The sequence below is a fragment of the Juglans regia genome, chromosome 14 (genome assembly GCF_001411555.2).
Source record: "Juglans regia cultivar Chandler chromosome 14, Walnut 2.0, whole genome shotgun sequence".
Classification (NCBI taxonomy): Eukaryota; Viridiplantae; Streptophyta; class Magnoliopsida; order Fagales; family Juglandaceae; genus Juglans; species Juglans regia.
In genome coordinates this window covers 1,823,978-1,836,366 of record NC_049914.1, presented here as the reverse complement: position 1 = coordinate 1,836,366, position 12,389 = coordinate 1,823,978, and the positions used below count along the sequence as shown (strand labels likewise).

General features: G+C 31.6%; 1 protein-coding gene and 1 non-coding gene across 2 annotated transcripts; both read left to right on the top strand.

Annotated features, from left to right (window-relative positions):
• Positions 1–6,113: 6,113 nt before the first annotated feature.
• TRNAV-CAC lies at positions 6,114–6,187 on the top strand. The gene has a single exon. It is a non-coding gene; the product is annotated as a tRNA-Val (tRNA).
• A 4,576-nt stretch (positions 6,188–10,763) lies between these two features.
• On the top strand, positions 10,764–11,911 carry LOC109009205 (AT-hook motif nuclear-localized protein 23-like). The gene has a single exon (XM_018989599.2). The coding sequence runs from the start codon at positions 10,797–10,799 to the stop codon at positions 11,631–11,633; it is 837 nt and encodes a 278-aa protein (XP_018845144.1). The 5' UTR covers positions 10,764–10,796; the 3' UTR covers positions 11,634–11,911.
• The last annotated feature ends 478 nt before the right edge of the window (positions 11,912–12,389 follow it).

Below are 12,389 nucleotides of genomic sequence, written 5' to 3'. Positions count from 1 at the left end.
AGGGTAAATTATATTCATAATAAATTAACTAAAGTTTAAATATTTAGAATTTAGTTACAGTAACTTTTAAAATTTAAAAGTTACTGTACATACATAAAATATATATTTTATTAATTATTTTTCTCTCCATTTCTTTCTATCACATATTTTATCATAATTGGTATATTAATTTGAATTAGTAATATATTAATTTAATAAGAATATGATTATTTATTAATATATAATAGGTAGAATAGTAAAATATGATAAAATAAAATAAATTAATAATTAAAAAAATTAAATATTTTTGAAATTATTAATTATTCATTACTATATAGTGAATAAATGTATAATCTAATTTGGAGATTTGATGTGAATAACTAAAATCAAATTTATCTTATATTATTTTATTGTTATATAATGAAAAAATAACTATTCTAATGTGGAGATTTATGTGAATGAAATAGTTAAAAGTTAAATTTCTCTTACATTCATAAAAAATGTCCTTTAATTTTGACTAATTCAATGAGAGTGCTCTAAGAATGAATAGTATTTTTGTTTGATATTTTTTATTCCGCTTATGCTCTTGTATAATTGATTATTATTTCAGTTATATCTCTAAATGTTTTGTACAGGATGAATATATATATATAATCATTGAAGGATGTTTTACAATAAAAATTATTATATAAAATGATATTACTTTTATAAATTATTTTATAAAAATATTTTTCATTCAAAATATATAATTATATAAAAGATTATAAAAAAAAAATCTGTCTATCATTTTCCAGCTTGCTACAAAAAAGAATTACGTGCATCCGAATAAAGAGATATGAGCAATTAAATTACTGTTTACACAACTAGTTAAATCATTGTTTATATCTCAGCTTGTTTATGTACAAGAAATTCGTTTTTATTTTTTTTAATATTTTATTTTTATCATTAATTTATATGATGTACTTTGGGTTAGGGAATATTGATGCAATTACAGATAACTATTTTTATTTAATAATTTGTGGTTTTGGGTCAGACATTGATTAGTGGACACATGTGGAATGTTATCACTCCACGTCTCAGATTTAATATTAATGCCTTGGAGGAGGAAGAAAAAAAAATTAGGAGGACTTGGAATTATTGAAGTTAGATAATCACGTGCTGAAATAATATTAGAACATTGGTAGATGGGAGAAAATTTAGCATCATATGATCTCATCTTTGTATTTGCATCGTACGTAACGCAAATTGTCGCATGCATGGAAATATTTCGATTCAGAGGAATTTTTTAAGTTTGAGAACAATATTCAATATTAGTGGCTGGGGGGATATTTCAGTACGCATCGTGGGCTCGCTCATCCTTTGTACATGCATCACATTTTAAATTAATTAGTTCAAGAGATGATGATGAAAATGTAATGGTTAAAATAATTAGAATTAGAGGAAAAATACTACAAGAAAAATGGATTTTTGTGACTAATTTATTGCCATCAAAAGATTTTTTATAATTAATTTTAGTTGTAAATAATCATTTCGCTAGAATTAACTGGTCATAAATAAGTAGTTTTCTATATAATTAAATTAACAAACAAACAATTAGGAAATACTATTTTTGTGTATTGAAGAATAATGCATATCACGTGCAGAGATCATCTTCCAACCCAAAAGAGGCCAATGTAAATGTACAAATTAAGTATCGTAACATGAGGGCTACGATAAGATCAGCTAGTGATCACGTGATAATCAGTACCTCGATCGAGAGTAATAAATATCATGCTTTTCTGATTTATTTTTTGTTTTCTCTTTTGTTTCTTCATTCATGCATTCTTGGTCAGATAAACCATAATTTTAAGGTTTTACTAACCAAAGTTATCATTCAAGGAGAGAATTAAAGACTTATCACACAGAGAGAGAGAGAGAGAGAGAGAGAGAGAGAGTTGGATTCTTATTATATATACATTATTTGAAAACAAGATCAGGTCGTGTAATATTGGGTCACAAATAAATGACATATGGTAAATTATTTTGATTTGTACAAGAAATTTAAAATTATAATTTTCTATAAACTATTCATATCTTGTCAACGGTCTAGATGATATGTTTCCACTTACAAAAATAATATATATATATATATATATATATATATATATATACACACACACATGACACACACATGCATGACACTAAACTTTTTCTAGCTACGTGTCATCATCCCCTTATAATAATAAGAGTAACCCCCAAGAAATTTCAGAACTGATCAATCACCACTTTGACATGCACTTCCAATGATCTTATTAAATTTAAGGAGATAATCATCAGTGCCTTTATAAGATTATCGCTATTGATTGATAATATAGCTAGGTTACTTGGGGGTCAAGAATAAGGACAGCGTATACGTTGTATCCTACCTCTAGAGGATCATCTCAATCCAGTTTTTGGACATTTCTTGGAACAAAGTAATAGATGGCTGCTTGTCTGTGTGGACAGGTCTTCAGGGAGATCTACTGGCGGCCTGGGAATATTTGTCCTGATCCAGCTGCATGCATCTTTGGCTTGATTATTCATAAGTGATTAGATATATAAAGATTTGATTATGATTCGAAGGAAAACACACAACCAGTTTCAAATGGTTTCTCAGAAACTCCCAAAACCACTTTATGGAGTTTCCTAGTGATAGCAAGCTGGTTTTTGGATTCGTGTATTAGGTTAATTTGCCTACCTAAGAAAGGGACGTCGGATTTGGACATATATTTGGAAGCATTCAACTTTAAGCTTTTATTAGAATGATCTTATCAGTTTGTATATAATAATCTGATAAATATTAGTCTCTTTTTTTTAGTTGAGGGAGAGGGGTTTCGAACTCTAAACTTCTATTTAGAAGGTTATGAGTTATGCCAATCAGGCTACATACCTTTGACAATATCAGAATCAAATGAAGGGTGTGCCTTTTACAGCAACTTACATATATAATTTTTAATAAAATAAAACTTTTATGTTTTTGATAAATTATCTAAACAGGTGAAAAAAGATTACTATAATCATTTGAGCTTGGGGTTTGATTGATCAGGCAATACTTTTCTTACTCAAAAATAAAATAAAGTTGATCAAAATGTGATAGTAAATATCGATCTTTCATTTATGAGAGAGATGTAACATAACTAGTTGGGAAACAAAAAATAAAAAAAAAATAAAGTTAATGACCCTCTGCTTCACAACAAAGACGACGAGGCCTCACAAATTAAGTGGAAGGTTATATCATATGACAGCGTCAGGAGATGTCTACCTACTCGTAACATGATTAAACTAGCTAGGTCAATGTCTAGTCGCAAAACAAAAGTAACACGACATGCCTAGCTACGATCGAACATAATTTCCGAGGTATATACCGATTGCATCAAAACATGGACCCATGTGAGATGCTTGGTGACCGAATTCTATCATTTAACTATCAATATTTAACTAATATTATATGTGATATCGAATAATTAAAAAATTATTTGTTATTTGTCAATTATTGAATACTATATCAAAAAATAAATAATAGTGGAAATTTTCATAGACCGAGTGCATGTTTTGAGCAATTTTATTTTGGATAAAAAAAAAGTCAGAATTTTGAAAAGAGGAGAAAAGATAAGTGTTGGTTGTTTTGGATAAGAGAAATGCTTCAGTTACAAAGAGATTTTATAAAATTAAGTATATACATAATTTTATAAACTGACGTGACTTGATATGGTATATTAGATTGTAAAATTATTTTTATTATAAAATAAATCTAATATATTATATTAAGTCACGTTAATTTAATTTGTAAGATTTTTTTTTTTTAAATTTCTTTATGACTGTTGATGTGGTTGGGTGTTGACGGAGAGCCGAGGCACACACATTAACAGCAAATCCAATAATGTTAGTGACATCAATTATATAAACTTTATAAATATTAAGAGGCTCTAATATTGGAAGAAAAATAGAAAAATAAAAAGGAGAACAACGACAATGTTATACGGGACAGTCACGTGTACGTACGTACTCTAATATTAAGAGGCTCTAATATTGGAAATTTAACACGGACAGTCACGTGTACGTACGTACTCTGTAGTCTGTTGGGGTCAGAAAGAAGGGACAATGTTATACGGCCCGTTTTTGCATACTGTGGCTCACAGCCCTTGTAGCCAATACACCTGACCAACACTGCCGGGTGCCGCACGTGAATGCAGCTAGGCGCAGCCCAGCTCTATTAACTAAATTTGGCAAACAGTCTTTGCCAACGGTAAAAAAATTTAGAATAATGATATCGGAATAATTTTATATATAATTGTGAAATGTATAAATATTATGTAATTATTTTAAAAAATAGTAAAGTTTATTATTAAAACTTAATTTTTTTTCATGAGTCTCATATTTTATTTATTTTTTTTAAAATGATTACATAACGGTTGCACAATTCATAATTGTAAATATAATTTTTTATGATATATTCTGCTCATTATCTTCATATTATACATGATATATAATTTTATAATTTTTAATTTTTTTTTTTCTATCAAATATGTGAAATATGGATAATGAGTATAAGAATTTAACTATTTTAAGAATTATAAAATTAAAAAAATTTAAAAAAAAGGTGTAGTATGTAGAAATTATGAATAACAAAATTCTTTTAACTAGTAAAAATTTTCTACAGGCTTTTTGTAAAATGTATAAATCTTGTACATGACATTACTTTTTTTTTATTTATAATAAAATTTATAATTGAATTAGTATTAAAAATGTTCTTTTTATAATTTAAAAATATAATATTAATAATGTAAGATCACAAGTGTAATATCACTAAAAACATATATAAATCTAATTATTATGCTTAGTACGTTTGGCCTTATTAAAAGAGAAAGGCTAAACCCGCGAGGATCCGGAATAATTTTTTTTATTTAGTGATTAAAGAATTATTGTTTTAATGATGCGATTTTTTAAAAATATTTAAGAATATGAAAAGATAAATAAAAAAAATAAAAAAATAAAATGATCTTGTCGGGAGCATTCGTGCCGGTGGGTAGCACTGCTCTCTTAAAATAGAGGGGTCGTGGGCTGAAAAAAAACGATTTAAAAAATGTAGTGGTGGATAATTAGACAAGTGACAACGGATGGACAACAGAGAGAAGACAATACAAAAATGATATCCACCATGCTCTTGTCCATACGAAAAAAAACAAAAACACAAAAAACATGAAGGTATCAATATTGATTTGACAAGAGATTCTTGAATTGAGCTGGTAAAATAATTAATTCTCGATCGAACATTGTTGGATTTATTCAATAATTTCGACAAGATATATATAGCTAGCTAGGTGTGACTCTCAGAAAACAAGAGACATGATCATATATATATATATATATATATATATATATATAACTAAAAAAAAAAAGAAAAGATATTTGTAATATTTTTTTGCGACAAAAAAAATTATTTGTGAAGAAAACAAATTTATTTTAATTAGAAATAATCATTTCGTTAAAAATAATTAATCACAAATAAATAATTTTTTTATAATATATATATTGTAATTATCATTGATCATCATGGTACATGGAGCTTTGCAATATAATGTAAAATTATTGGGTCCCAACTCAGGCATGCATGCATGGATCGAGTAGTAGTAGTAGTAGTGTCGCCTTTAGGCTGGCAGAAGAGAGCCACATATATACATTGTTATACATACAGTACCCTGCATGCACAATCCACAACGCCGCGATCGACCATGATGACTTCTCGGAGTTATCTGATGATGATCGATCTGTCTCGTGTTTTTCTATGATGATCTCTTTCTCTAACTTTCGTCTTCATCCCAACAGATACGTACCCACCATGCATGCATGCACAAGGCACTCCTACTTTCGTCACCCATATCTGTTGTTCTCTCTGCCCGATAAAACCTTAAACCGACAAATAAGGCGGTGGCTGGTTCTTTAAAAAAACAGAAACATCAAGGTCGACGCATCGATCGGCATGTCAAAGCCTCACAGGTCCTAGCTAGCTAGCTAGGTTTCTTCCCGATCATGGGCTCGGTAGATAATGTTAAATGAGGTCTTTGAATCCTAAATTATTCTCTTTAAAAAAATGTTTTCACGTTTCCTCTCCAAGTGTCTGGGTGGTGTAGTTGGTTATCACGCTAGTCTCACACACTAGAGGTCCCCGGTTCGAACCCGGGCTCAGACATCTTGATTTCTTTGTTTTTATTATAGTTCACTTCACTGGTGCGTTCCTTATTGAGTAGATGGATGCTATTAGATAAGAGGAGGGAGGTATGAATGGTTTGGATCTTGTCAAGTGGACAGCTCACAGCGCTGCAACTTGGGCTAAACCAACGGATCGGAACACTTGGAGCCCAATCTGATACTGGGTTTGTACTTAGATCCAGGACTTTTTCAGATGGGCTTTGTATTTAGAAACTCAGCACATTTTCTTAGTCCAGCCAACTCTTTTTTTTTTTTTGTTTTTTTTTTTTTACGGGTGGGTTGGTGTTTTCCATGATTGGTTAAACAAACGATGAGAATGGCTAGAAACTATAATATTATCATCGTCTCATATTTATGTTCATATGATATTAGTAATTTTTAAATAATATTTTATTCAAGAGCCGTTGATGGTGACATTTCAATACAGTAATATGTGATTGTAATATATAATATAACTCAAAATTAGAAATATAGAAACCATAATCAACAAAACGTACTAGTACTCTTACACACACACACACACACAGATAACGACCACATGAATCTGCAGTCTAGTGTTATCATGCCCATATATATATATAACACTGCCCATATATGATCATCAAGACCATAGGTATATATTCATTATTTCCTGCATTTATTTTGGCAACAATCAAGTGCTGCAATTAAATACAATGAGGCCAGAAAGTCAGATTATCGATCGATCAGTTGTACGTACTTTGATACTGAAGAAAGATATCATGAGTATTATCGTTGGAAAATGCAACTAGTTAATTTGCTCCTCCAAAGTGCCCTCACGTTGCCCATAGTGTAAAAAAAAATTCTTCTCATCAACCAGTATTCATCACCTCACACTCCACATTTTATGAAAAACACTTCTATATCATATGAAAAACACGCTCACATCCTATGAAAAAGCTATAGGTGTGGAGTGTGAGAGTGAATAATGGTTGATGTATAGTCAAGGCCAGCTCAATGGTAAGACCATTTAAGCCATTGCCTAAGGCCTCTATCCTATGTAAGGCCTCCAAAAATAAAAATGAGGTATTTTTTTTTTTGAAAAAAAAATAAAAACCATTTCATTAAATAAATTTTTAAATAATTTTATAGTTTTCAATGTGTACAAGGCTCCATAATACTAAATTTAATATTTAATATACAATGAATTTTTTTTTATAAGTAATATACAATGAATTATTTATGTTTTAAATAATATTTTTAAGATCTTGCTAAATTGAGGCACAAAATTTGTAAATATAAATTCACAAAAACTATATTTAAAGATTTTAAATAAAATCTCATTTTATTATAAAGTTTGAAAATATTCTATATAATAATTTATATTTTATTTTATTATAATTACGAATGACTCACTTAGATCTCGCACCGTAAACCTCAATTTGTATTGAGCCATCTTGTGCATATGGTAAATCTGATCTAGTGCAAAAGTACTTTTTTTTTGGGTGAAAAATGCTAGCTTGCCATATCCCAAAATGGCCACACTTTGGCCCTAGTGTGAAATGTGTTTTTTTCTTAATATTTAAAAAATCAAATTGTACTAACGATCCCTCTGGAGGCAGAGTACGCGTAGCAGATTCCATACGCGCATTATAATTGTTTAGGTTGTCTTGAATATTGATTGTCATGGCGGATCATCATGTATGCATGGAAATGTTGCAGAGCTGCTGGAATTAATAACGTACGTCCATGTAATTGCTCAATTAATACATGCTATTTGTCTGCTTAATCATGAAGTTTATTGTGAAATCAAATATACTTGTACGTACTCACATCTTGGAATGAAAAAAATCCAGTGACTTACTAGCTATTAATTGACAAACAAGAAGCCTCATTTAATTAGAAAAATATATTATCAAGTCGGTATGTAGAGTGCACTTAGCTAGTGGTTGGAGATTGAACCGACCACGTCAACTAGCTAGGTACATACTGTCGAAATTTTAATATGGATTTATAGATATATATTATATAATTGAATGTCTCTACTTAAAATTGGAACCTAGCTCTTTGAGACGACGATAGATGAAATATGGTTGAATATGATATTTGATAAAAATATGAAAGTAATTAATAATAAATAAAATAAGTAGAGATAATAGAAAGAAAAGAAAATAACTTTATAAGGTGGTTCATTATTAGAGGCTAATTACGTCAACTTACCACCAAACCCTAGAGGCTACATCGATCTTTACATATATAGAAAGCATGTTAAGGACAAGTGGGAATAATATATAATTAATCGGTGTCAAACGTACAAGTGCTAACAATATTAACGTCTCAATTTTTTTTTTTTTTTTTTTTGGGTTTGTTGACCCATATGCATGCCAACCTGGCCTATTTGAATGTGAGATCATGTTGGCCGAGAGCTAGCGCAGGATCATTGTTGAGAAGAATTTTCATTTTCAATATATATATATATATATATATATATATATATATAGATCATGATCAAGTTACGTACATACGTTTTGTATTGGTTAATTCATTATTAACCAATACAAAACGTACATTAAAGTACTCAATGTTGTTAAGATATAATAAACTAAATAAAAAATTCACTTCTTCATCACTTCAACTTAAACTTTTAAAATAAATGTTGATTTCATATAATATGAGAACAAAAATCTTGAGTTTGACCTATAATTATATACAGTACTCTATCTAATTTAATTAAATATTCTACGTGTTAGGCATAATCAAGCATCAAAGTTCACATTAGGCCTTGTTTGGATTCACAAAACATTTCAATTTATTTAATCTAATTATTACAATTTTTTCAAATTCCTAAACAAAATATAATAAACATGAATTCAACTTTTTCAAATCTAAAAAAATATATATATATATATATTTTATTTAACTTTTAACTTTCATATTATATCATCTCATCTCATCTCAACGAACTATCCAAACCATCCCTTACCTTAATTAATTTGGCGAACTTAATTTCAAATCTCTTGTAAGATATATAATCATGTATAGCTTTTGTAAAATCGAACTTGTTGGCATAAACCATGTTCTATGTTGGACTCTGATTTTCTCGACTCAATGGGTGATATAATCAAGATATAAGAAGAAGAGTACTACAAGAAGAGAAGAGGGCCCCCCGGGAGGAGGGGTGGGGCCGGGTGAGGGTTGTGATTGATAATAGCTCTTGATCAGCTTAGTGGTGAATATTATATATATATATATAAGCAATTTTTAATCGGCAAAATTACATTGATTTCTGTTTTGTATACTAGTACTTATTCTTTTGTCCTTTGTATATTTTTTTTCCACTTAAATAATTATTTTTAAATATTTTTGTTTTTGGGGGCAATGTTGGTCGCTCAGTGGCTTATTAGTGCCCTTGTTCCATGCTTGTCGATTAATGGGGCGTCTTTCGAGCTATTAATTTTTTAAACAAATAGAAAGTAAAGTTACTTTTCTTTATGCGAGCACCTACCTATATCATTAAACCAACCAAAAGCCAATGGTTGGGGCATCAAATCTAAGACTATAATCCATCTTAGAAAAAGAAAAGATCGAGTGCTTATGAATGGGGACCATGATCGATATTGCATATTCTATGTTTTTCTTTCGTGACATGCACATTTAATTGTACATGTGAATGATTTAACATCTCTCTCTCTCTCTCTCTCTCTCTCTCTCAAGATTAACTCTGATAATATATATATATATATATATATATATAACTTCTATTACGTACAGTGGAAATTATGATGAAACCCAATAATAAAGTAACACATGAGATGATCGATCATATATTGTTTGTAAATCCAGATTATAAAAAGATTATTGGGTCGCAAAGTTTTCGCATACACGTGCTTGTGCTGGTTTTGATCAGCTTAATTATAATTTACTTTTGTTTTATTATCATTGACGAGATAGATAGCTAGCTAGGCTATGTCATAATTTACTGATTAAATCAATTAATAGTATAATCAGAACAAAGTAAATCATCTTTCACCTCATTAATGTCTTTCGGTACGGATCGAGTTATATATATCGATACAGCATGAAACGAGGATAACTCACTCACTCACCTCACTCTCTCTCTCTCTCTCTCTCTCTCTCTCTCTCTCTCTCCCCTTTTCATGGTCGGATTAAAAAAAATGTTTTAAATCTTTAACTTTCTTTTTGGTGTTGGCAGGGCAAGATTAATACCTATCCAATAGATCCAGCAATCCGCGGGCGGGCATGGAAATATATATTATAGATCAAACCTAATCAACCCATGTTTTAGTACTTTATGAAAAGCTCATTAGAAAACTAAAAGTAAATTATACTCGTAATCTTTGATTATTTTATACACAAGCTTACTAATTTGTTGGTCCAGAGAATTATGGCTGCCTGCATCACTTTTGTCCCTTTCCTCTTCCCTTCAGCTTCCCTTCTCTTTCTCTGCACTTGATTCCCTTTTTTTTTTTTTCTATTCGTTCTAGGGTTTGAATTATTAGAGCCTTTCACTAGCTTCCTTAAAGAATCATAAAATAATGAACTATTATTTTTAGTTTCCCTTATTTTTCTATATTTTTTTCCTTTGTTTTCTTTTTGCTTTAGCTCTGTGTATGGCTGGCTTAGACTTGGGCTCAGCTTCTCGCTTTGTTCAACAGCTTCATCAACGCCCTGACCTTCACCTGCAAGGGCCATCCGACGATGATGACAACGACCAGAACCAAGATAATAGCGTCCCACAAGAGCTTGAGCTGGGTAACCCTAACCCAGGTCCAGGCGATGTCGTCGTGGGCCGCCGGGCTAGGGGTCGGCCCGCGGGTTCAAAGAACAAGCCTAAACCACCAGTGATCATCACCAGGGAGAGCGCCAACACTCTCCGAGCTCATATCTTGGAAGTAAGCAGTGGCTCCGACGTGTTTGAGTCCGTGGCCATGTATGCACGGAAGCGTCAGCGTGGGATCTGTGTGTTGAGCGGTAGCGGCACCGTCTCCAACGTCTGCTTGCGGCAGCCTTCGGCAGCTGGTGCAGTCGTCAAACTGCACGGCCGGTTCGAGATATTGTCTCTGTCGGGCTCTTTTCTTCCTCCGCCGGCGCCGCCCGGTGCGACGAACCTGACCATATTTTTGGCAGGCGGGCAGGGACAGGTAGTAGGAGGGAACGTTGTGGGAGCTCTGATTGCAGCCGGGCCAATCATCGTTATCGCCTCGTCGTTCACTAACGTGGCGTATGAGAGACTGCCCTTGGATGAGGAACAGGAACCATTGCAGCTGCAACAACCAGTCTCACAGTCATCCGGTGGTGGCAGCGGTGGAGGCGGTGGCGGAGTGAGCAACCCATTTTCGGACCCGTCTTCGGGGCTTCCTTTCTTCAATCTGCCGCTCAATATGGCGAATGGTCAGTTACCGGTTGATGGTTGGGCTGGGAACTCAGGTGGCAGGACGCCTTTTTAATTGACCTTTTGTGGTCAGAAATTAAGGTTAGGGCACATCTCAGCTTAGACTTGATCAATATCTGCGTACGCCCTTAATTCCTTTCTTGTTTAATTACGTTTGCCAGTGTTGTAAACTTAATTTGTTCTCTGAATTCTGAGATTCTTCTGAGGTAGTACTACTACTTGATCTGTATGAAATTCCGCCTCCTTTACTTAACTAGCTAGCTAGTAATTCAGTCAGTAGTTTGAACATATCATGTCTCGATCATATGGAGGAGTGCTAATTAGAATGATCAATATGTATAGAACTTATATATATATATATATATATGATATGATCTAGACTTCCCTCAATCTATGGGGTTAAGAAAAATGAATGAATTTATGCATTGACTGATCTTGATTATGAGTATTAATATTTGTTATGAAGTCCTTGTACGTCCTTAATTAAATTAAACTCATTTAAGATATATATATATATATATATATATATGATATATAATATGCACGGTTTCATTTCAACCGAAGGATAAGTATAACTAGTACTGTTATCACGTGATCTTGTCCATAGCTTTTATTAATTAAATCAACAACTATATATACATATATATATATATATGGTGGTAATAATATATAAATGACATTGCTGACCTACTAATTTGATTGACCTTCATCCTCTTTGATCTTAAATTCTAGCTAGGCAGTTACTAATAATTATATTTTGGATCAAGTCTTTTCGTTTTTTGTTTTCCCTAGCAATTAGAACTCATAGATT